This window comes from Lampris incognitus, chromosome 2 (assembly GCF_029633865.1).
Source record: "Lampris incognitus isolate fLamInc1 chromosome 2, fLamInc1.hap2, whole genome shotgun sequence".
NCBI lineage: Eukaryota > Metazoa > Chordata > Actinopteri > Lampriformes > Lampridae > Lampris > Lampris incognitus.
The window spans coordinates 51490952-51515565 of NC_079212.1; the positions used below are offsets into that span (position 1 = coordinate 51490952).

At 46.3% G+C, this 24614-nt stretch overlaps 2 protein-coding genes across 5 annotated transcripts in view; both read left to right on the plus strand.

Annotated features, from left to right (window-relative positions):
- Positions 1 to 10552, plus strand: part of ikbkg (inhibitor of nuclear factor kappa B kinase regulatory subunit gamma) — a 31491-nt gene extending 20939 nt beyond the window's left edge. For all 4 annotated transcript variants that reach the window (XM_056274522.1, XM_056274523.1, XM_056274524.1 and 1 more), the window contains one exon: positions 9080 to 10552. In XM_056274522.1, coding sequence (XP_056130497.1) covers positions 9080 to 9255 — 176 coding nt within the window. In that variant the 3' untranslated portion in view covers positions 9256 to 10552. The remainder of the gene's footprint in view (positions 1 to 9079) is intronic.
- A 124-nt stretch (positions 10553 to 10676) lies between these two features.
- On the plus strand, positions 10677 to 24585 carry sephs3 (selenophosphate synthetase 3). Its single transcript, XM_056274526.1, has 8 exons — positions 10677 to 11271; positions 16592 to 16695; positions 17926 to 18033; positions 18306 to 18460; positions 18638 to 18728; positions 18936 to 19035; positions 23157 to 23369; positions 23534 to 24585. The coding sequence occupies exons 1-8, from the start codon at positions 10992 to 10994 to the stop codon at positions 23782 to 23784; spliced, it is 1302 nt and encodes a 433-aa protein (XP_056130501.1). The 5' UTR covers positions 10677 to 10991; the 3' UTR covers positions 23785 to 24585.
- The last annotated feature ends 29 nt before the right edge of the window (positions 24586 to 24614 follow it).

A 24614-nucleotide genomic window follows, 5' to 3' on the forward strand; every position in this document is an offset into this window, starting at 1 on the left:
ATGGAACTGAGTACCGAAGTTGCAAATGACCCCAATGCACAGTGTGGTTCATGTGTATAAAGTCTGCATTTGTAATCTATTTTTTATATTGCTTTATTTTGTTGTTTCCTGTGAACACAAAAGTGCTTTTTTGAAAAGACAGAAGTAAATCGACGGAAAAATGGTGTAGAAAGTTAAGGTCAACACAGAGATAAGCAAGGTGTAAAAAGGATGAATGGGGAGAGCGTAACGGGAGTTTAGCTCTAATCGAAAGGGCAACAAGGTATTTACTGTGTCTAATTGTTCAACAATTTTAATTTTGTTTGTGTTTTGTTAACTTTCTGGTGTTAAACTAACAGAGTTTAACGTATTATTTTGCCTTCTGGTTGTTTAATTTCTGTTTGGCTCTTACGTTGGTCTATGAAGGAAAGGAAACAAAAATAAACAGCATTAGACCATCACTGATGTGTCAAATAATGACACTGGTGCCGGAAGAAGAACAGATTTTGCAACTACATCCCAGAGACACAGAACATTGACAACAACTGCAGATGTTTTTCGCGCTATATCCCAGATTCGGACGGATTGAGATAAAGTTGAAATTCGGTGAAGTGATCTTTAAATTCGTTGGCTAAAATGCTAACCATAACATCAAGGATGCAAAGCCTTGGTTTACAATTTATTGCAACACGGTAACAAGCTAATATCTAATTACAGGTATTATTTGAAACAAAATTGTTTGATAAGCAGTTGACTACAACATGAAAAAGCATGACACATCCCACATGCCATTTGCTGTTCAACTCGCTACTTCAGGCTGCAGCCGACAGTGCTTAGTTTCATGTGATGGAACCAGATTTGTTTCATATTGCATTTGCCACCCCCTGGTGGTTGTTCTGAGTAGTTACTCTTGTTAACCCCGGAAACAGGAAGTGGTTCACTTCCCCTCGGGATTTTGCCAGAGACTGCTGCATGTTACTGCTGACTGCAATGCCATCTTTTCCTTGGTAGCTTATACATGCGTCATCTGTAAGTTGCAATGTTTATTAGCATAAAGGTGACATAGGTGCACCATGGCCTGGCAGCCTGTCCAGGGTGTCTCCCCACCTACCGCCCAATGACTGCTGGGATAGACTCCAGCATCCCCGCGACCCTGGGTAGGATAAGCGGTTTGGATAATGGATGGATGGAAGATGCATCGCTATTATTATCCTGCGGGAGAAGCTTTTTTACTGTTTGCTTTGTTTGCTGAATGTTTGTCTACTATTAATGTGCAATGTGGAAGTGTGTTTAATCATGAGCGGAGTCCACTTGGGGGTCTTTACTGCACGTGGGACTCTTTTAAGCCTGTGGACTCCATGATGGCAGTGGTGAGGCTGTCAACAGGTCACCTACAGTCGTGAGTTACTCCTTGCCCTTCGACCACTAGCAGTAAGTGACAATCTTTTATACATTCCCCGATAGCTACAAAGCATTAGCTTAAATGCTGAAGTAAGCGCAACATTGTCCAAAAAGCACTGGAGGAAGAGAGGAAGGAAGGGAGGCATACAATGCAGACTGCGGAAATATGGACTAAGCGACAGACGCCGGCTCCCACCACTCCCAACTATTCTTCTCTCGAGCGTACAATCCATTCGCAATGCCAAATCTGACCATGATTTTAGAGAAACATGCCTGATGGCTTTTACTGAAACGTGGCTGGGAGACGTGGATCGCGACGAAGATCTACACATAAGCGGCTTTGGGTACCCAGTTCGAATGGATTGGTCGCCTCTCATTACAAACAGATTCACCGGAGGTGGTGTATGCTTTTACATTAATAAGAGGTACTGTAGCACTGTCGTGTTCCTGGAGAAAATTTGCACCCTCGACCTTGAGCTGCTATCCATGTCACTTCGCCCCTTCTACCTGCTGAGGGAGTTTCCCCAGCTCTTCTTCACCCTTGTTTATAGTCATCCGCGGGCGAATGTCTCTTCAGCCACTTGGCTGATCACGGAGGTGAGCAACAGACTGGAAGCTCTTTCACCCAACGCGCCAAACTTTATTCTAGGAGAGTTCAATCACTGCCAGGTACGTAAGTCACTGAAAACATATGAACAGTATGAATGTGCAACTACTAAGAACTCCACTATTGACCTGTGCTATGGTTCAGTGCCTGGCACTTTCAGATTCCTGCCTAGGCCTCCCTTTAGAGCATCCCATCAAAATAGTGTACTTCTTCTGCCGATCGTCTGCCCATCTGTAAATGATGGGAGCAAATAGTAAAAACAGTGAAATGCTGGACGGAAAACAGTATTGCCAGTTTAAAAGCTTGCTTTGATTTTGCAGATAGAGATGTCTTCTATAGCTCCTGCTCTAACTTAAATGAACTGGCACAAACTGTTTCTTCCTACATATCCTTCTGTGTGAACTCCAATATTCCCTGTAAAAACATTACATCTCATCTCATCATCTCATCATAGAAGATCGATGATAGACTTTGTGGTCATATCATCAGATCTGCGGCCATATGTTTTGGACACTCTGTTGAAGAGGAGCAGAGCTGTTAACTGATCACTACCAGGTGGTGAGTTAGATCAGATGGCGGGGAAGGGTGCCGGACAAATCTGGCAAACCCAAACGTGTAGTGAGGGTGAACTGGGAACGTCTGGTGGAGGCCCCTGTCGGTGACATCTTCAACTCCCACCTCTGGAAGAGGTTTTCGTGTGTCCCGAGGGAGGTTGGGAACATGGAGTCTGAGTGGGCCATGTTCAAAGCCTCTATTGCAGATGCGGCAGGCAGGAGCTGTGGTCAGAAGGTCATCAGTTCCTGTCGAAGTGGCAACCAAAGAACCCGCTGGTGGACACCGGCGGTGAGGGAAGCCATCAAGGAGGCCTTTCGGGCTTGGTTGGTCCAGGGGTCTCCTGAAGCAACAGACAGGTACCGGGAGGCCAGAAGGGCTTCAGCGGTCACAGAAGCAAAAGCTCTGGTGTGGGAGGAGTTCGATCAGGCTATGGACGAGGACTTTCAGTTGGCCTCAAGGAAGTTCTGGCTAGCCATCCGCGACTCTGAAAGTGGAAGCAGGGCTTGACTCAGGCTGTGTTCAGCCAGGGAGGGGAACTGCTGACCCGGGATGGGGATGCTGTCGGGGGTGGAAAGAACACTTTGAAGAGCTCCTGAGCCCGGCTAACACGTCCTCGGTGGAGGAGGTAGAGTCTGAAGACTCAGGGGAAGCCCCACCTGTATCCCTGGCAGAGGTCTCTGAGGTAGTTAAGAAGCTCCTCGGTGGCAAGGCGGTGGGTGTGGATGAAATTCACCCTGAGATGCTGAAGGCTCTGGACATTGTTGGACTGTCTTGGCTGACATACCTCTTCAGTATCACGTGGAGGTCAGGGACAGTACCTGTGGAGTGGCAGACTGGGGTGGTGGTTCTCGTATTTAAAAAAGGGGATCAGATGGTGTGTTCCAATTATCGGGGCATCACATTGCTCAGCCTCCCTGGAAAAGTCTAATCTAGGGTGCTTGAAAGGAGGCGCTGACCAATTATTGAACCTCAGATCCAGGAGGAACAATGCGGATTCTTTCCTGGACGTGGAACAACGGACCAATTCTTTGCCCTTGCGGAAGTGCTGAGGAAGGCATGGGAGTTTGACCAGCCAGTCTACATGTGTTTTGTGGACTTGGAGAAGGCTTATGACCGTGTACCGTGGGGCACACTGGGGGGTACTGCGGGAGTATGGGATACCGGGGCAGTTCCTACAAGCCATCTGGTCCTTTTATGACCGAAGTGAGAGCTGTGTCCGAATTCTCGGCACAAAGTCAAACACTTTTTCGGTTGGTATCGGACTCCACCAAGGTTGTCCCTTGTCTCTGATTATTCTGTTTGTGATATTCATGGACAGGATCTCAAGGTGCAGCCGAGGTGAGGAGTGTGTCCAAAATGGACACACGACTCAGAATTGCATCTCTGCTCTTAGCAGATGATGTGGCTTTGTTGGCTTCATCAGAACGCGATCTCCGGCGCACACTGGAGGGGTTTGCAGCTGAGTGTGAAATGGCCGGGTTGAGAGTCCGTACCTCCAAGGCTGAGTCCATGGTTCTCTACTGGAAAATGGTGGATTTCTCCCTCCAGGTTGGGGATGAGTTGTTGCCTCAAATGAAGGAGTTCAAGTGTCTTGGGGTCTTGTGCACGAGTGAGGGTAGGATGGAGTGAGAGATTGACAGATGGATTGATGCAGCATCAGCAGTAATACGGATGTTGTTACGGACCGTTGTGGTGAAGAGGGAGCTGAGCCGGAAGGCAAAGCTCTCAATTTACCAGTCAATCTTCGTTTCAACCCTCACTTATGGCCATGAGCTTTGGATAGACTGAAAGGGTGAGATCGCGGATAGAAGCGGCTGAAATGAGTTTCCTCCATAGGGTGTCTGGGCTCAGCCTTAGGGTGAGGAGCTTAGACATCCAGAGGGAGCTTGGAGTAGAGCTGCTGCTCATTCATGTTGAATGGAGCCAGTTGAGATGGTTCGGGCATCTGATTAGGATGCGTCCTGGGCGCCTTCCTTTGGAAGTTTTCCGGGTATGTCCGGCTGGGAGGAGACCCCGGTGTAGACCCAGAACTCACTCGAGGGACAACGTGTCCAATCTGGCCTGCGAACGCCTTGGGATCCCCCAGGAGGAGCTGGAGGGCATTGCTGGGGAGAGGGACATCTGGAGGGCCCTACTTAGATTGCTTCCACCACAACCCCACCCCCAGAGAAGCGGCTGATGATGAGATGAGACTTTTATACCCGCTTTGAAAAACGTGACTTTTCTGAAAAAACCTCTGGCCTTACAGTCTCTCTCTTCTGACTATTATTGTCATCAGTCAGGAATGTGTTAGAGATCTTTTAAAATGGGTAAACATCAGGAAGGCCCCTGGTACAGATCACATTTTTGGACACACATTGCAATACTGTGCTGACCAGCTTAGCAGTGTCCTCCACCATATCTTCCAGGTGTCACTTGATTGTAACCAAATCTCTTGTTATCTGGATATCCTCTACTGTGATACCTGTCCCAAAGAACACAAATCCTGAGGCAACTTTGATTTTAGACCGGTTGTGCTAACATCATTATTAATAATGAAAATCTTTAAGAAAATGGTTAAAAACCTTGTTTTGTTAACTGTGGATGGAAAACTTGATCCACTGCAATTTGCTTACCAGGCAAGGGGAGGTGTGGAGGATGCAAAACTTTTTATACTTAATAACCTGTATAAGCACTTGGAAAAGCCGCAAGCCCATGCCAGGCTTTTGTTTGCTGACTTTTCATCAGCATTCAATATGATGCAGCCACATCTTTTAATAGATAGGTTGCTATGTGATTTTAATTTGCCTCACCAGCTTGTGTTCTGGATCTTTGACTTCCTGACTGACAGAGGTTAGAGGGTGTCTGTAAATGGCTGTCTCTCAGACTCTGTAGCTATATCCACAGGCTCACCACAAGGATGTGTCCTTTCACTCTTACTTTTTACTATGTACACTGATGGATGCAGGACCGCTCAGGAGGGCAGCTATTTGGTCAAATTTTCGGATGACACCGCATTGCTGCCCCTCCTCCAAGGTTCAGACTCAGTCCGTGAGAATGCTCTCACTGATTTTATTTCTTGGTGTGATAACAACTTCTTGGACTTAAATGTTTCTAAAACCAAGGAACTGATGATTGATTTTAGATGTAACAGAGATGCAGCCAAAGAGTGCACCATACACAATGACAGAGTGGAAATGGTTACATCATACAAATATTTGGGCACCATCATCGATGAGCACCTTAGATTTGATGTGAACACTGAAGCTATTGTGAAACGGGGGCAACAGAGAATTTACCTTCTCCATAAACTAAATTCCTTTTCTGTCAGTCCTGTCATTTTCTGTCGCTTTTATCAATCTTTTATTGAGAGTCTTCTGAGTTTTTCTTTTACCTGCTGGTTTCACAGCCTCGTGGTAAAAGACAGAAACAGCATGAACAGCATGAAAGTGAAAAGAAGAGATCTGAATTCTTTTTGCAAGCCATAAATCCTCCAGAAAGCAGCAAGTGTGTTGGCTTCCTCTGGACATGTTCTAGCAAGGCAGTTTTCTCTGTTGCCACCAGGGCATCGTTATGTTTTACTGCTTGTAAAACTGACCGTTATTCTAGATCATTCATAGTGTTTTTATCAGATTGTTTTATTGTCGTTATCAAGTTTATTTTATTGTGTTTCTTATTGTGCACTTTTATAGATTTTATTCCACATTTAGCTCCCTGGGGAGTTATTATTTATTGTTTGTGTTATTTGTTTGTTTGCTGCTACTGTGTTTTGTGTTCACAAGCTTCTCCAAACAAATTGCCCCTAGCGGGATTAATAAAGTTGTTTGTATTGTATTTGTATGGTATTGTATTATTTGCTTGAAAATGTATGGTGTTTTGTCCTGCGATTGCCTGGCGGCCTGTCCAGTGTGTCTCCCTGCCTGCTGCCCACTGGGATAGGGTCCAGCACCCCCGTGACCCTGACAGAAGGATAAGCGGTTTGGATAATGGATGGATGATGTATGGTGTTTAGTTAGCCATGCCTTGTCTAAGTCAGCAGTGGTTGACTCTGTTCTTTGTTGTTTATAGTACAGTAAAATCAAATTGTTTGTTATACTGACATGTAAGCAAATGTTCTTGTTTTACATTTACAGACTTACCTTATAGCCTATAACATGGTATGTGGGTAGCATAGCGGTCTATTCCGTTGCCTACCAACACGGAGATCGCCGGTTTGAATCGGGCGTCCCTGCAGACACAATTGACCGTGTCTGCGGGTGGGAAGCCGGATGTGGGTATGTGTCCTGGTTGCTGCACTAGCGCCTCCTCTGGTCAGTCGGGACGCCTGTTCGGGGGCGAGGGGGGGAATAGCATGATCCTCCCATTCGCTACATCCCCTTGGTGAAACTCCACACTGTCCGGTGAAAAGAAGCGGCTGGCAACTCCACATGGATCGGAGGAGGCATGTGGTAGTCTGCAGCCCTCCCTGGATCGGCTGAGAGGATGGAGCAGCAACCGAGACGGCTCAGGAGAGTGGGGTAATTGGCCAAGTACGATTGACCCTTCACTAAGGCCCGCCCCCCTTAGTTACTGTTGCTAAGTCCGTCAAGCTTTAACATTATTTTACGGTTAATAAAAATAATTACTTACCTTGGAGCAGACAAAGCTGTGCTTGTTGATCTTTGAGGGGTTCAACTGGATTTGAGGACCTCCACATAGCTTTATCCACAGCCTACACTTCTCCTTCCAACCTCTCTGGGTAACAAGTGTCACTATTGCAAGTGCCCCAGGCACAATGTTTAATCATAACTAGCTAAAAGTTCACAATACCAGCTCGAAAATGAAGAAAATCTTAAACTTTTGCATCGGAGTCAACGGAGCACCGCCATGAAAATGTTGGACCTCGTCCTATGCTGCGCTTTGACTGGCCAGTCTGCGTTTTGGGGGCGTGGCTTAGCGAAGGGTCAATTGGGGAGAAAACCCGGGGGGGGGGGTGTGGTGGTTCAAATTGTCGTATAGCCCTTAAGATAAGCTTTGTGTTATATTGCACAGTGGTGTAATATTTTCAGTTGTATGTATATCCCTGTTCTTTGTCTACAGTTTCACACTTCATCCTGATTAAAGTGCCAAATTCAACACATCTGTGTGTTCCTTGGAGCTTGATTAGGGGAGTGTTTCACTGTGTGTATAGTGATGGGGACAGCATGTAGTGAGGACAGAACACTTGTTAATGAAAATCGTGATATTGATTTGTGGACAGTGACATGGCTGGATAGCTAGCTAGTTTTTTTTTAAATATACTGTCAAATTATATTTACTGTTTGCCAACCTATGGTCATGAGCGTTGGGTAGTGACCGAAAGGGTGAGATCGCAGATACAAGCGGCTGAAATGAGTTTCCTCCGTAGGGTGTCTGGGCTCAGCCTTCGAGACGGGGCGAGGAGCTCGGACATCGGGAGGGAGCTTGGAGTAGAGCCGATGCTCCTTCGCGTCGAAAGGAGGTGGTTCAGGCATCTGATCAGGATGCCTCCTGGGCGCCTTCCTTTGGAGGTTTACCAGGCACATCCAACTGGGAGGAGACCCCGTGGTAGACCCAGAACTCGCTGGAGGGACTACATGTCCAATCTGGCCTGGGAATGCCTTGGGATCCCCCAGGAGGAGCTGGAGGGTGTTGCTGGAGAGAGGGACGTCTGGAGTGCTCTACTTAGCTTGCTGCCACCGCGACCCAACCCCGCAGAAGTGGCTGATGATGAATGAACGAACGAATGAATGAATGTTTGTTTGTCAACTATACGCAATGTTATGTCTTTGAGTGTTGCTAGCATAACGTTAGCTCGCTGGCTCATAGCTGAACCAAAATGTTCTACGAACTGAGCGGGCAAGAAATATCTCCCGTGCCAAGCCGTATCTAAGGTTTGTCCTATTTACTGGAGTAGTGAACAACATTTACATTACACAGCAACCTTATGGGATGGTAATGATTGTTCCAGGTATTACTTAAACCCTCAGGTGTTACCAGGGAAACTGAGTTATGGCTTATAAACTTTGGATTTTGATTGTAAAACGCATGAAAATATAAATTGAGGATCTTGATTTTTTTATTTCTTTGGCAAGTGAGCTTGGTATAAGCGGGATAATGCCCTTCTGGCCTCCCCGTCCATTAATTCTTGATAATGGACACCTCGTTGGACATTATCCCTTAAATACTTATTATTTATATTTTATTTCATATTTTATTTTTTTGTGTGGAGGGTTGCAAAAAAAGTGGGTGCTCAAACTCCACAGCACCCACCGAGCTTGCACCTGTGCAAACACCTTCTTGTATGCAAAGACACAGATTGTCCTTTTTGCTGTTTTTGACAGTGGCTTGATCTTTTATTTTTGTCTCACTTGGGGCGCTCAATATTTGACCCTTTTCAGAATCTACAGCTGGCCATCTCTCCTTCCTTTATGCCCTTAAGACATAGCCCTGAAGCATGTACTGTAATGGCTTGAATGTCAAGCAACATCTTTATCTCTTCCATCATCTGTCTGTCTGTCCGTCTGTCTTTCTCTGTCTCCCCACCCTTATATCCCTCAGGTGTGTTCTCTGGTGGCTCTTTCAACACTGCACCCCCACCAGCCTCCTTCCGTCAGGGTGTACCAATGGTTGGCACTGGGGCCGAAGATCTGCCAGACTACCGCTGTCCGAAGTGCCAATACCAAGCTCCAGATATGGACACACTGCAGATACATGTCATGGACTGTATACAGTAGCGTATGAGTTCATATGCACACATGCACACGAGTCATGCTACGGAGAGATCTTGCATAAACAAAAAGACAAAGGGATTGCATCGAATTGAAAGGTTATGCGATGGAAGAATGACGGACCTGCCAACTAGGAGCAAAAGAAAACAACAACAGTCACTTATTCAGTATAGTGTTTTTGTCATTAAATTAATTCTCTTCATAGCAGTATTTTTATTCACTGTCCCTCTCTGCCCCTGAGTCCATCCTTCTCTGATCTCCTCTGTCCTACCCTGTCTATCTTCACCATCTTCTCACCCCCTCTCCATCTTTTCTATTATATTTTCTATCCCTCCCTCGCCTCTGAGATGCTATGTGAATGCATCTCCACTACTGGCATATGTACTTTAGCCTTGGCCTTTAACTTGAGCCGCTTATCCCTCTCCAGTCCCTTGATGCGTTGTCAGTTGGGGAGGTGTCTTTGAATTATAAAGTAGCTAGATTTACTTTCCCCCCATCACTCTATTATGTGCGAGTAGACCTAAGAGGATGGTAATTTATTTTAATTTTTTTTGTGAGGTAATCCAGTGAATGTGCATTTATGCCTGCAGTTGGTAAGAACATAAGAAATAAAGCGAGTAACTGAGTTGGCTTCAGTAGTAAAAGTATGAGGGGGGGAAATGGTATTATAAACATTGCCTATCTGGGTTTTTTTGGTTTTTTTAAATGTTCATGTAATATGTATGAAGACAGTTATACACATACAGAAAATGGTAGCCATTCTCTGTGTCCTGTGCACCTTTGACTAAGCCACTGCTTTATTGTTGTGCCCAATCCACTTTTTTCTGTGTCTCGTACCTGTGACACCTGTTTATTTCAGAGTGTAGCCCCGATGAGGTTCCATCAGTTCGTGTGAATATTGTCTTCAATGATAGATTATTTTGTGCAGGAGATATCCTTTAGAACTATTGTATTACTGGAGAATTAAGAAATAAATGATAATTCGGTGAGCCTAATGAGTCGGGAGTTTTATGAGATGAGTGAAAAGAACCCAACTTCCTCACACCAAAGGAACCATTTATTCTTCATTGTTTATTGAACACATTGTCATATACAACAGTACAAAGACGTAGATAATAGAAAACAAAAATAAAAAGGAGACAAAAATAACAAGAGATTGCATTTTACAATGCCAGATTGTTATATGCAACGTATTAATTAAATTCGCCTGGTAACTTGAAAGTCTTAATAGCTTTTTGGTTTGTAAGATCAAATAAAACGGTGTTGTAATGTTCAGATTCCTTAATAAAGTGCAGGAAATGTGGCTTGGTTCCTGGCCATTTTCCCTTATGACTGCGGAAAACCAAAGGGAGCTAGGGGGCGACATGAAGGGGGGAGCGGCACGTCCAGGAGCAGTCCATTAACGATTATATTTCAGGGGAGCGAATAATCAAAACATGGTTTACTGATTACTTTCACAGCTACACTATAGTGGCAACAATCGACTAAATGGTGCCGCTTGGGCGATACTTCTCGGTTTGTTTGGTTAGGACCAGTACTCGCAGCAGTGCATTAACTCTTAAGGAAAGATCGATAACACGGGTCCACCTGCCGAGTGGAGAAGCCGCGGCGTCGCCATCATAAAGCCGCTCGCGGCGCTCCCCTGGCCGCACTCCCATTTCCGCGAGGTCCTCCCCGGGGTCTTTTGTCCCGCCACTTTACCCTCCGGCTCGCTATCCATTTCAAGTCATCTTCGGTCCGGCATGTCGGGCTCGACATCCCCTACCCCGCCTGCGGAGGCGGTCGGGAACGAGGGCTACTTTCCCCCCGGGTACAAGCCTTTTAAACCCGAGGACCACGGCCTGGACAAGGGCTTCCGTCTCACAGCGCTCTCCGACCTGAAGGGATGAGGCTGCAAGGTCCCGCAGGAGGCTCTGCTCAAACTCCTGGCGGGACTGGAGCCGGACCAGCCCACCGGCGGAGGAGACAAGGCCGGAGACCAAGCTGCGGAGTTCGGCCAGCAGCTGCCCGGGCCTCGACTGGGTAAGGCGGGCGGGAGCAGGTGCGCGGTCGGCGTTTTGAAAGTGCGTGGCTGCCTCTCGGAGGTTCCGGGCACGCCGGTAGTTTCCCCACTTGCTAGCGAGCCGGATAGCCGGCAATGCTAACCCGTATGGCGCTTGACAGGTACGGTTGCGCCCCCTCCCCTCCCCTGGTTTCACTCAAAACGAAGCTTTGAAAAGAAAAGAAAAGAAAAGAAAAAGAGAAACCCGCATTTCGTGAATCCTGGACGAACAGCAGCTCAGTGATGCAACCAGTCAAACGTGTTCTTTCACTTCCTCCATTTAGCCAGCCCCGTGCCGGACACGCGCGCAACCTCACGAGTCAACGTTCATGTTTTTCTTTCACGTCTGCTTGCCCGAAGTCCATTTTTTACTAACCCCCCCCCCATGCATTTCTATTTATCAGCGGTTATCAAACGACAGCAAAGACTAGTGAACTGTCATTTTAGTCTTTACGTAAATATAACATGGATACAATGTGTCATACATGCGTAGCAACGAATGTTCTTGGCATATCGAAATTGGTATAACCCCCCCCCCCCACGCCCCCACCCCAGAGGTGGACCCATTAACTGTGAGTGAAAGAGCAGGTTGCATGGCTTTGGATCTAAAAACCTTATGAAACCATACAAATGCAATCTTTTTTCTTTTTTTCCCCCTCGCCTAAGTTTTTATTAAGTTTTAAAAAAAAGATAAACAGAACGGTACAACAGCTTCAACACAAAAAAAAGAATACAGTAAGATATACAAACATAAAATAACGATAAATGATTGTCTGGAAATATTTCAGTTTTCACACAGATATTTTAGTCAGGCGTTTATTTAGTCGGTGTCATTTTTCACGTTTCATTTCCCCAGTTCTTTTTTAAATGTATTCTCTTTGACTCTCAAAATGTATGTCCATTTTTCCATAACAAAAGTGTCTTGGACAATTTCCATCCGCTGTTCCTGTTCTGGAGGGTTAACATTGAGCCAGTCTGTGGCAACGGCTTTCTTACTTGCTGCAAGTAAAACTTAAGTCAAGAAGAGATCTTCTCTCATCACAACAGTGTTAACATTCGGGGTTTCATATCCCAAAATATTGCTGATATGTACGTTTACATTCTGCCAATATAGCCTTGTCTTTGTGCGTTTCCAGAAACGCGTGAGTGGTCAGCCTCTATGCTCCCACACAGCCTCCAACACTGTTGTTGTGCAGCAAGTTGCTGCTTTTTATTTTGGGTGTTATGAAAACGCGAGTTAAATCCTTCCAGCAGAATTCCCTCCATATTTGTGAGCTTGTGGATGTACGTTGTGTCTCGCACATTTGGTACCATTCTTCATCTGTTACCTGAATCTTTAACTCTGCTTCCCATTTTGCTTTTATGTAAAGCGTTCAATCCCGCCTGCTTCTCCCCAAAGCGTGGTACAAAGCAGAGAGTACAAACGCAATCTTAAATTACAGTGACGTGTTCTCTGCCCTACTGACAGTCATCTTTGTGCAACAGGCTCCGTATCGAAATTGGGAACTGCTGGCCTCGCTGTGCTAATGTATAGCAGTGTCCGCAATATTTCAACAGACCGGTTGCTGCGCCAATCTGTTTTAATGTGCTTCATGGCACTGAAGCCATGCTCACAGGCAGCGGTGGATAGTGGGAGCAGGAGGATCAGCTCAGCCACCACCATCAGCAGGTTGGGGAAGCTCTGCAGCCTATCAGGGTCTGTTAAGGTCTGCCCATACCTTGCTTTGTTGGACCTGAGGCAGCGCTTTGATCACCGCTTTTGCACTTGGCCACTCTTGGTGCCTTGCCTGACCCCTGTCACAACCCACCCTATCCAGTATGTCAGCAAAGTGGTCTTTGATGACATGGGAGATGGTCTGCTCCGTAACTGGCCAGGTCTGCCTCCTCTGCGGGCCACTCCCTCGGGTCCAACAAACTCGCAGCTGCCTGAAGAATTTTGTCACTCTCCAGGTCCTTGAAACGGCTCCTCCTGCTTTTGATGACTGCATCAAGGAGTTGGCTCTTCAGTCTGTCAGCATAGCATTTAATTTTAAATACTTTGTTTTAAAGGCAGGGACAGTATGCAATTAAAACATGTCACACAGTGAACATGATCGACTGAGCCCTTTTATGAACAACAGGCTAATTGAACTATATCAACAAATGCTCTTATTTCCCCTTTTTCCATTTGCTACCTGTCGAATCTATCCCTGCTCCCCTGGCTAAACCTCTGGAGCTGCGCTGCATGGAGCTGGCCCTCTGCAGAGTCCTGAAGAAAGCCTTCAAGGTTCTCTCCAGCTGCTGAGTGCATGCATGTGAGCATGAGCAGTGCAGTCTCAAAGGACTTGGCGAGTGTGACATTGTCCTCCTGACGCTTCAGACTTAGACTGCAAAGAATAACAATGTCTCTAATACTAACACTACACTATGCTAATCATGCAAAACAATACAGAGGAAAAGAACTGACCAGCTCAAAACTTTTAGGATCTCCTGTACCAGGACCATAAACAGGAGGTGGCTGTACTCCTTCAAGATCTGGACACACTCCTTGGCTCTCCTTATCATGTCTGCACTGGCAGATCTGGAAAAATCACACACGTCACAGTTGTTCAATAATGAGAATACAACCCAGTGATGCAAATGCAAATTGAAAAATAGGTGACTCTTTGCCACAACAATGACTTGCCTGGTTTCAGTGGTGTTCTCGATATGTGCCAACACCCCAGCATAGTCCTTTGTGAGGGTCCGAAGAGTTCTCTCCATATGCAGGAGCCACCTTGTTCCCCCCAGATTGGTCTGCTTCCGGATCTTATGCTGGAGGACTCCACTTAGCGCTTTGAGCTCTTTCCAGACTTTGGGTGAATAATGGTGCTTTTTTGTGGAGGCCTTTGAGGAGCTTAATCACCAGTATGAAGAGAAGGATAAATTAGTATAAGCAATAAAACAGAACCATTTATCCTGCTCTCAGGGTCACGGGGATGCTGGAGCCTATCCCAGCAGTCACTGGGCGACAGGCGGGGAGGTACCCTGGACAGGCCACCAGGCCATCACACAGGGTCAACACACACACACCATACACATTCATACCTAGGGACAATTTAGTATGGCCGATTCACCTGACCTACATGTCTTTGGACTGTGGGAGGAAACCGGAGCCCCCGGAGGAAACCCACACAGACACGGGGAGAACATGCAAGCTCCACACAGAGGACGACCCAGGATGACCCACAAGGTTGGACTACCTCGGGGCTCGAACCCAGGACCTTCTTGCTGTGTGGCGACCGCGCTAATCACTGTGCCACCATGCCGCCCGGCAACAAAACATTACTGGGTTAAACATACATTAATTTTGAATTAATTCATGCAGTAACACTTTCTTCATTCTGTCATCCCTGTTCAGTGGCATCCATGGCTGCCAGTTCTAGTCCATGGACAAAGCACTGGATGTTAACGAAGTGGGAGACTTCTTCCCAGAGTAGAGTAGAGTAGAGACCCCCCCCCCCCCACACACACACACACACACCTCCCGACCATCGGATCCGAAGTCGATTAACTTCTGCTTCCACTATTGAGTCCAACTTCAAACAAGATTTTATCAACAAATCTTTCTTCAAATGAGTTTAAACCTTGACTTACCAGCATCAACAGCTGCACAGTGTCTGACAGCAGTGGCACGGTGGACTTCTTCTACTGCCAAGGACACATTCTTTGGCTCCCCATCTTTCAGGATCCTGACATAGACTCCCTCAAGGTCACGGACGCTCACATCAGTGGCAGAGTCTGCCAGGACACTTAGGAACTTGGCAGCTCCTAGGTCCTCCAAGAATGGTCCCCGAAGGTTGTCAAACATGACCATGGCAAACCTTCAGAGAGACAGATGGAATGCTTTCGTGAATCCTAACAGAATTCCCAGTCTGTCACTCCCAACATTTAATCAAAATTCTTTGAGCCGCCTTTGTTTTTAAATGATAGCCATACAACATTTATAGAATAGTACAGAAGTTGACCAGTCCGAAGCCATCCACCGACCCACACACACACACACACACACACACACACAAAAACTTCCAGCATATTGTGCAATACATAGTTGGAGTTTCACCACATCCTCTCATGCAACCCAACTAAACTTCTGTTTTCAGGATAATTGAAATTCTCTCTTGCACTTCAGTTCGTACATTTTGTCTTACTACTACTACTACTACTACTACTACTTTCGGCTGCTCCCGTTAGGGGTCGCCACAGCGGATCATCCGACATTTTGTCTTACCCGCCACCATTTTCTCGTGAGTGAAAAGTCTGAACCATACATCACATGACTAGCCTGCATCACATGACTAGCCTGCATCACATGACTAGCCTACTCAAGTCTTGATTGGCCAACGGTGCGTGCCAGTATTCTCCTATGCATGCGGGGGGGGGGGGGCTCTTTGTGCCAAGACAACGAGAACATAATTTATGATACGACGATGATCCAAAAAAAATGATGGAAACATTTTTATTATCTGTTTTCACTTTTTTCACCACTTGTAATCGGGCAAGTGAGTTGATAGATTTGAAAGCCACTTTATTTTTTTCATTGTATAGCCTACATCGACATGTGTTCTCTGCATGTAACCCATCCTATTGTACAGGAGCAGTGGGCAGCTGCAGCACCCGGGGACCAATTCCAGTTCTTCTTTCCATTGCCTTGCTCAGGGGCACAGGCAGGAGCATTAACCCTAACATGCATGTCTTTTAGTTGGTGGGAGGAAACCGGAGCACCCGGAGAAAACCCACGCAGACACGGGGAAAACATGCAAACTCCACACAGAAAGGACCTGGGATAGCCTGGGGTTCAAACCCAGGACCTTCTTGCTGTGAGGCAACAGTGCTAACTACTGGGCCACCGTGTCGTCTTTAACGCCCTTAGGGTTTACTAGCCCGACGCGGAATTTTGCTTGCCCCGGGCAACCCTTGTTGAACCTTGAACTTGACTTGGGTTATTACTGCTTGTAGCGAGTTATTCAGATTCAGAAAATTTTATTTAGCCCAGAAGGGCAATTCAGTTTTACAATCTACCCAGACCATACACAAACTCGCAGTTAAGAGAGTTAATGTGTGACCACAGGTTTACTGTATTAAAAGCCAGGCGATTTATGACTAACAAGATCTGTATCTGGTGCTGTTGAGTACAGAGTTCATATTTGTCCCGTAGTAAATAGGAAGCGTCTTCATGTCAAGATTATTTTGGAACTGGTCACTGGAATCAGTGGCGGCATTGTTTTGCACATGCAGACACATGCATAGGTCATTTGACTGACTGCTACATTTTGTTTCCAGGTATCGGGATGGACTCTTGTGTGATACCACTGAGACATGGGGGGCTCTCACTGGTCCAGACAACTGACTTCTTCTACCCTCTTGTGGAGGATCCCTACATGATGGTGAGTTTGTAGACTGTGGCACTCATCCAAGGTGTATCAGTATGAGTGTATCGATTTAAATGAGTACTGCTCAGATCAGTTCTGTCCAAGAAGTCAAGGTATGGACATAGAACAGGGGTGGCTAACCATGTGCCATGGAGAGCCATGTGTATGCAGGTTTTCATTGCAACCCAACTCCATGCCAGGTGATTTCACTGATACATTCTTCCTCTTTGATTGGAGGGTTGCTAATCAGTGAAATCAGCTGGTGTGGAGTCTGGCTGGAATGAAAACCTGCATACACATGGCTCTCCATGGCACATGGTTAGCCACCCCTGACATAGAAGAATGTGCACCATTCTGTCACAAGGAACATAAAAGTGGAACGCCTGTACGGCTGCAAATGGATTTGAAGGAAATGGTGTCCATTATGCATGAATATGTCCCCCTGGAGATACCTGAATCTAGCAGATGAAAAGAAGCAGTGGGTGACTCAACCTCAACATGTATCACAGGATGCACTTAGTAGTCCGTGCCCCCCCCCCCCCCAACCTTGGAAGGGGTTGTTCAATGACATGGCCTTAGGGGAAGAGGGACTTGAACATGCCAAGTCATTAGGAAAAAAGGGGGGAATACAAAAAAAAAAGACTTCCAACATTGAGTGTGACCCCCCCAATTCTACACACCAGTTACCCTGTAGTTGTATCACAGTTTACATGTGTTGTCAAGGGATCAATTGAAATGTCAATGTCGGGCGTCCGGGTAGTGTAGCGGTCTATTCCGTTCCCTTCCAACACTGGGATCGCCGGTTTGAATCCCCCTGTGTTACCTCCGGCTTGGTCGGGCGTCCCTACAGACACAATTGGCTGTGGCTGTGGGTGGGAAGCCAGATATGGGTGTGTCCTGATTGCTGCACTAGCGCCTCCTCTGGTCGGTCAGGGCACCTGTTCGGGGGGGGGGGACTGGGGGGGAGTAGTGTGATCCTCCCACGCGCTACGTCCCCCTGGTGAAACTCCTCACTGTCAGGTGAAAAGAAGCGGCTGGCGACTCCACGTGTATCAGGGGAGACGTGGTGGTCTGCAGCCCCCGGATCAGCAGATGGGGTGGAGCAGCGACTGGGACGGCTTGGAAGAGTGGGGTAATTGGCCCGGCACGACTGGGGAGAAAAAGGGGGGGGGAAAATCCAAAAAAAAAATTGTCAATGTCAAAGATTCAGCTTAACTTTTCACCTTTTCTTCTCCCTAATCTCAGGGCAGGATAGCGTGTGCTAATGTCCTGAGTGATCTGTACGCCATGGGCATCACCGAGTGTGACAACATGCTGATGCTGTTGAGTGTCAGCCAGAAGATGAATGAGAAGGTAGTTCTGCATGTCGCTACGTGTTGACTTTTTATTTTTTGTTTGATTCTTTGCTTCTTGTCATAAATCCATTTGTTGTTCACCTGAAGACCTCGTACTGGTACTGATATGCATGTTGCGGTATGTTTTGTGAGCATTAATATTGTAATTATCAGAGCTACTCTTTGCATGTATTTATGTTTTAATTGTTGATTTGATTAAGTTGCGGTCAGGCCATTCTTCTTTGACTAAACATGACCATTTTACCATGTGTATGTGTAAATGTAAACCAGGAACGCGAGCGGGTCATGCCACTGATCATGCGAGGCTTCCGTGACGCAGCAGAAGAAGGGGGAACTTCGGTGACAGGTGGCCAGACGGTGGTCAACCCTTGGATCATCGTAGGCGGTGTAGCCTCTGTTGTCTGCCAGCCTAATGAGTTTATTATGTGAGTTGGCCAGAACTTCCCTGATATGACCCCGTGTCCTGGTGCTCCTGCACAGCACTGCCAGTATCCACTTCTTTCCTGCAAGATTTAACCTCCCCCTCTTTTAGCCCTGTCTGATGGAATTATGATATGAAACCTTAAAAAAGGCCTCATAAAGTGTTTGTTTGTGTTTTGCAGGCCAGACAGTGCAGTGCCAGGCGATGTCTTGGTTTTGACCAAGCCCCTAGGTACACAGGTGGCCGTCAACGCTCACCAGTGGCTCGACCAGGTCAGCCAGGAAATGCAAGCCTTGCTCATTCGAACCGGTTTCAGTGTTGCATCATAACATTGACAAGCTTTTGGGCTGATGACTGATTGTGTTCTTCAACTTGTGTTTCTCTGTGCCTCTGAAACTGTATCGCTATTTCTCTCCCTCCCCCTTTTCCCTTTGTTCCTCATCCACTCTTTGTCCCCTCCATCTCTTACTCATCCTCAGCCAGAAAAGTGGAACAAGATCAAGCTGGTGGTCAGCAAGGAGGAAGTGAAAGAGGCCTACCAGGAAGCCATGTTCTCCATGGCAACACTAAATCGCACAGGTGAATGAAGTTTACCTCAATGGTTTATGGTGGGGGGTGCGAGGGGCTCGCACTCGCTGTTGATCCAGACAGTGGGCCTCATACAGGAACATTTTCTTGGATTTGGTAAATTTGCTCATTCAGAAATTGTATCAGCAAACCTTCAGTTAGCGTAGTCAGCGTAGTCAGTTAGCATAGTCAGTTAGCCTGGTCAGTGCCTCAAAGAGACCATGCTTATTTTTAGCTTCTTTTTAGTGTTGTGTGCAAATAAAAATCAAGTTTGAGGAATCAGTAGAGCTGCTCAGATCAAAATTTGGACTAACAGGCTGAGAAACAGGTTCTTCTCCAGAGCTGTACCCTCCATCATCCCCCCGCCCCCCCCCCCCACACACACACCTGCCTATAGCTGCTGAAGACTAACAGCTATTAAAGCCGCTGCAGTGTGGACGACTACGTGCAACAATCCCGTTCACTATTTTGAACTGTAAAAACCGCCATCATCTTTTATTGTCTCATTCTAATTTTTACTACCTCACTTATTTTTACTACCTCATTTGTTTATACTAATTGTTTTTTTTTTAATCATTTACTTTGTCTAGTGCTGCTGGTCTGAGAGTCACCAAATGCAGTTTCGTTGTGTGTGCACAATGACAATAAATTATGTTATCTTATCTTATCAGGTATAACCTTTACATCAACACATGATACTGTAAAAAGAGTAGGGGTGTAAGAAAATATTGATACACTCAAGTATCGCGATATTACCTTTTGTGATACTGTATCGATTCTCAAAACCGCTACATCGATTTTTAATTGTTTACATGTAAAGGTTCGTGACAGACATGTTGTGTTGTGTGTAGTCCCATGACTGCTGGGTAACACTGTTGTAATCTGTCTTCAGCCATTTGACTCTTCCACTCCAACCCAACAACGTAAACTGAGACAGGAAGTAGCATAAGCACAAAGAACACAGGCCTATGCAATCGCAATATATCGCCTTTCTTACAGTATCGCGATATATAATAATATATTGAACAGTAACCCAGGTATTGCGATACACATCGTTACCCTGTATCGTGATACGTATCGTTACCCTGTATTGCGATACGTATCGCAACTCTGTATCGTGACACATATAACCCTGTATCATGATCCGTATAGTATCCCTGTATAGTGATACGTATTGTATCCCTGTATTGTGATACGCATCGTAACCCTGTATCGTGATGCGTATCGTATCCCTGTATTGTTATATGTATCGTAACCCTGTATTGTGATACGTATCATAGCCCTGTATCGTGATACGCATCGTAACCCTGTATCGTGATATATATCATAACCCTGTATCGTGATACGTATCGTAACCATGTATCATTATGCATATCATATGGTCAAGCCCTACACACCCGCCCGACCACTTCACTCTGCTGCCTCAGGACGCCTGGTTGCCCCGTCACTCAGAGGCCCCTGCTGCCGATCGACCCGGTCACGGCTGTGTTCTGTCCTGGCTCCACAGTGGTGGAATGAACTCCCTACTGAAGTCAGGACAGCGGAGTCGCTGCCCATCTTTCGGCGCAGGTTGAAAATTCACCTCTTCAAGAACTACTACCCTGTTACTTGTTCTTAGCACTTATTGTATTCACTCATTTAAAAAACAAAAAAATCTCTTTCTTGCACTTTTACTTTAGCACTGGTTTTGCTCTTAGATGCTTGTTTAGATGCACTTATGACCTCTGATGACTAGTAGTTCTCCTGATTTCCTACGTTAAATGCACTTATTGTAAGTCACTTTGGATAAAAGCGTCGGCTAAATGACTGTAATGTATCGCCAGATTCTCGCCAATACACGGCCCTGAAAAACTGTCTAAAAAGATAAAGATCGCGAGTTCAAAAACCAGAGTGCTGCTGTCAGAACTGATATCCAGATACAAAAGCGCTCATCAGACAGATTTTGTAGCAGAACTTTAATGATAACAATAATAATAATGATAATAATAAATTAAACTTATATAGTGCTTTTCTAACACTCGAAGTGGCTTTACAATAAACAGGGTGAGACAAGACGACAGATAAACATAACACAGATAAACGGGGTGGATGGGAAGGGGGGCTACAAGAGGGAGAAGCGGCAACCACACACGACGCCAGCCGTACTCTCCCACTTAAACACATACAAAAGGGCAAGAACAACAAACAAACGTCATAAATCACAGATGAAAGCAAGTCTGAAGAGGTGAGTCCTGACCAATGACCTGAATGTGGGCAGACCGCAGCAGTGTTCGATGCACTTGGGGATGGAGTTGAGGCAGGAGACAGGTCGAGCGCTTGGTCCCCAGCGTGCCCCAGACCAGGGGTGGATGAGAGGACAGGGGGGGCACAAGAGGGCAATGGAGAAAAGGTGTGTCTTGAGATGGGGTTGGAAGTATGGGAGGGATTCTGAGTCTCTAATGATTTGGGGGAGTGAGTTCCAGAGCCTGGGAGCTGCCCTGGAGAAGACTCGACTAGGTCGGCCTTTAGACCCACCGGTTCTGATGATGTGAAGGGAAAGTGTGCGGGAGTTGTGTCTGTTCTAGATAGGATAGGTTTGCTTCACTCATACTCTTCCTATTTGCATTTGCAAGTTCCAAGAACTGACAAAAAGGTGCTGCGGTCTTGTGGTGGTGTAGCGGTCTTAGCATCGGCTTTGTGTCGATGCAGTTGCCCACTGGGGACCGGGGTTCGCGCCCCGGTCTTGTCAGATCCGACTATGGCCGGACTCGATGAAGCAGCAATAATTGGCAATGCTGTCTTCGGGAGGGGGGCAGAGTTGGCTTGTGTTCGTCACATGAATGCGTCTCTGGGTGTGTCGGAAAAAGCAGTTGTTCGGCCTGGAGTCGCCTTGTTACGAAAGTGGCGAGGCGTCTCCTTCGAGACAGCCGGCCGGAGAGAGATGCAGTTGGCGAACGCATGCAGTATGAGGGTGGGGGTTTGAACCAGAATAGGGAGCGATTGGCCACTAAATTGGGAGAAATCAGAAAGAAAAAAAAGAACTGACAAAAAGGAAGAGGTATTATCCAGATGTGGGTCTTTTGGTTTCAGTTCATCTGAGCCTCCATTAGCACTTCTGCCAGATGGATAGGGAGGCCGGTCTTCAAAAGCTGTGGTTGACTGACACTGCGGTATTGTATTCATGTACAACAGGTCTGCACTGCTTTTCTGTTTGGCCCATACAATGAACAAATCTAGAGTAAGAACAAACTTGGGTGTCTGGGTAGCGTGGCGGTCTATTCCATTGTCTACCAACACAGGGACCGCTGGTTCGAAATCCCGTGTTACCTCCAGCTTGGTCGGGCGTCCCTACAGACACAGTTGGCCGTGTCTGCGGGTGGGAAGCCCGGATGTGGGTATGTGTCCTGGTCTCTGCACTAGCGCCTCCTCTGGTCGGCCTGTTCGGGGGGGAGGGGGAACTGGGGGGAGTAGGATGATCCTCCCACGTGCTACGTCCCCTGGTGAAACGCCTCACTGTCAGGTGAAAAGAAGCGGCTGGCGACTCCACATGTATGGAGGGAGGCATGTGGTAGTCTGCAGCCCTCCCGGATCGGCAGAGGGGGTGGAGCAGAGACTGAGATGGCTCAAAAAACAGTGGGGTAATTGGCTGGAAACAACCGGGGAGAAAAAGAAAAAAAAAAGCAAGAAAAAACTTGTCATACACACAACTGCAGTGATGTTATACCCTACATGCTATTTAATAGGCTAGTTTCTTATGGGCGGGTGTGTTTGGTAAATGTGACCCTCCCGGCAGATTTTCTGCCAACCCTTGTTTTTCCCCCAGTTTCTTTCTTTTTTTTTCTCTTTCTTTTTTCTTTTTGTACTTTTTAAAGCACTGAGGGACTAAATGTATTCTTTGTATGATTTTAAAGGACCTTTTTAATGACTGTGTGCTGCTACGATAAACCAGCATAATGAAATGTATTGAAAAATTGAACGTTATATGTCTAAATGTTACACAGCGAGACAGCCTGCTAGATTTTTTTGTGTTATATGCTGGTGTCTATTTCTATAGTCATTGTGTGTCTCCTTAAAACAGTTGAGTTGCATTGTGTTGCAATGTGTGTTTAATGAAGCCGTGAGTATGAGTCAACGATACCTGTCTGTGTTTGCAGCGGCAGGCCTCATGCACAGGTTCCAGGCTCATGCAGCCACAGACGTGACAGGCTTTGGGTTGCTGGGGCATGCTAACAACTTGGCGGCTCAGCAGCGTAACGAGGTGGCCTTCGTTATTCACAACTTGCCCATCATTGCCAAGATGGCAGCCATCAGTAAGGCCTGTGGAAATGTGTTCAACCTGGTTCAGGGCAAATCAGCGGAGACTTCTGGTACGAACTTATAGACACACCAAGTATTGAAACACTGGCTAAAATTCATGGAGAAAATTTAGTTGTGGGTTTGTTTTGTTTTGGGTTTTTTTTTCCAGAAAAATGTGCACAGTTGGCCAAAGGTGTTTGTGTTAACCCATCTTTCTCCCTTTCTATCTCTCCAGGTGGCCTGTTGGTCTGTCTGCCCAGAGAACAGGCGGCCAAGTTCTGTTCCGAGATGAAGAGCCAAGGCTCTGGGTTCGGCAGTCAGGGTGCAGTGGGTGGGGCCTGGATCATCGGGATTGTGGAGAAAGGTGACCGCCATGCTCGCATCATTGACAAACCTCGCATTATCGAAGTTCCACCCCGAGGAAGTCAAGGAGCCAGTCAGGAAAACTGCGTGACTAGCCCTGCCCCGAGCCCCAATCTCTCATAGACTGTACTGCCCCTTCAACACACACTCGTGTCTGTCTCTGGCCCTGTGTGTCTGTGTGTATCTAAGACCAAACAGACCAAAATCATTACCATCCTCCAGACAGAATTGACAGTTTACGCAATTTGAATATTTCCCCATCATCGGTTTTTTTGTAAGAGCTACTGAATCACCACCAAGGGCCACTTTTTTCTTCTTTTTTTTTTAATGAAGTACAAATTCAGGGTTCCCCTCTTGCATATCCTCTTCCTTTCCCCACTGCATACAAACAACTTTATATATTCTGTCCAAGTGCAAGAAATGTTTGCTAAAGATGTAGAAAATTGAAAAATTGTGAAGTGCAAAGAAACATTCCAAGAGGTTAACTACAAAATCCTAAATTCTTGTTTATCAAAGCAAGAACGTTAAGGAGTATGTGGCTTTGATGAGATGAGGATTTGTTTGTTTTTAAATGCAGATGATGATTCTCATGGTGAATTTACCTATCCATAGAAAGACATAATCCATCAATTGTGGCATTTGGCTCTGCCCACGTGTCTCAGAGAGAGGGTTGAGCAGCTCTCTCTGGGCCAGTGTGTGGTGTCCATAATACTGTTTCTGTCAGCTTCCTGGCTTGGCCAGCACAAAATCCTTCCCTCTCCCCAGTTTATGATGCTCCACCTTTTAAACCCCAGCCAGTGGGGGTAGGTTGGAGTGGATGTTTGCCTTTGGATCAGGGCAGGACTTGTGTGCTGGAGGTCTGAAGCTGTTTCTGTGTGTAGATTATGTTTTTCACAATCAATAAATCCATCATGACACACTGGTCTCCTTTGTTGCTGTTTTGTTGCATGTGA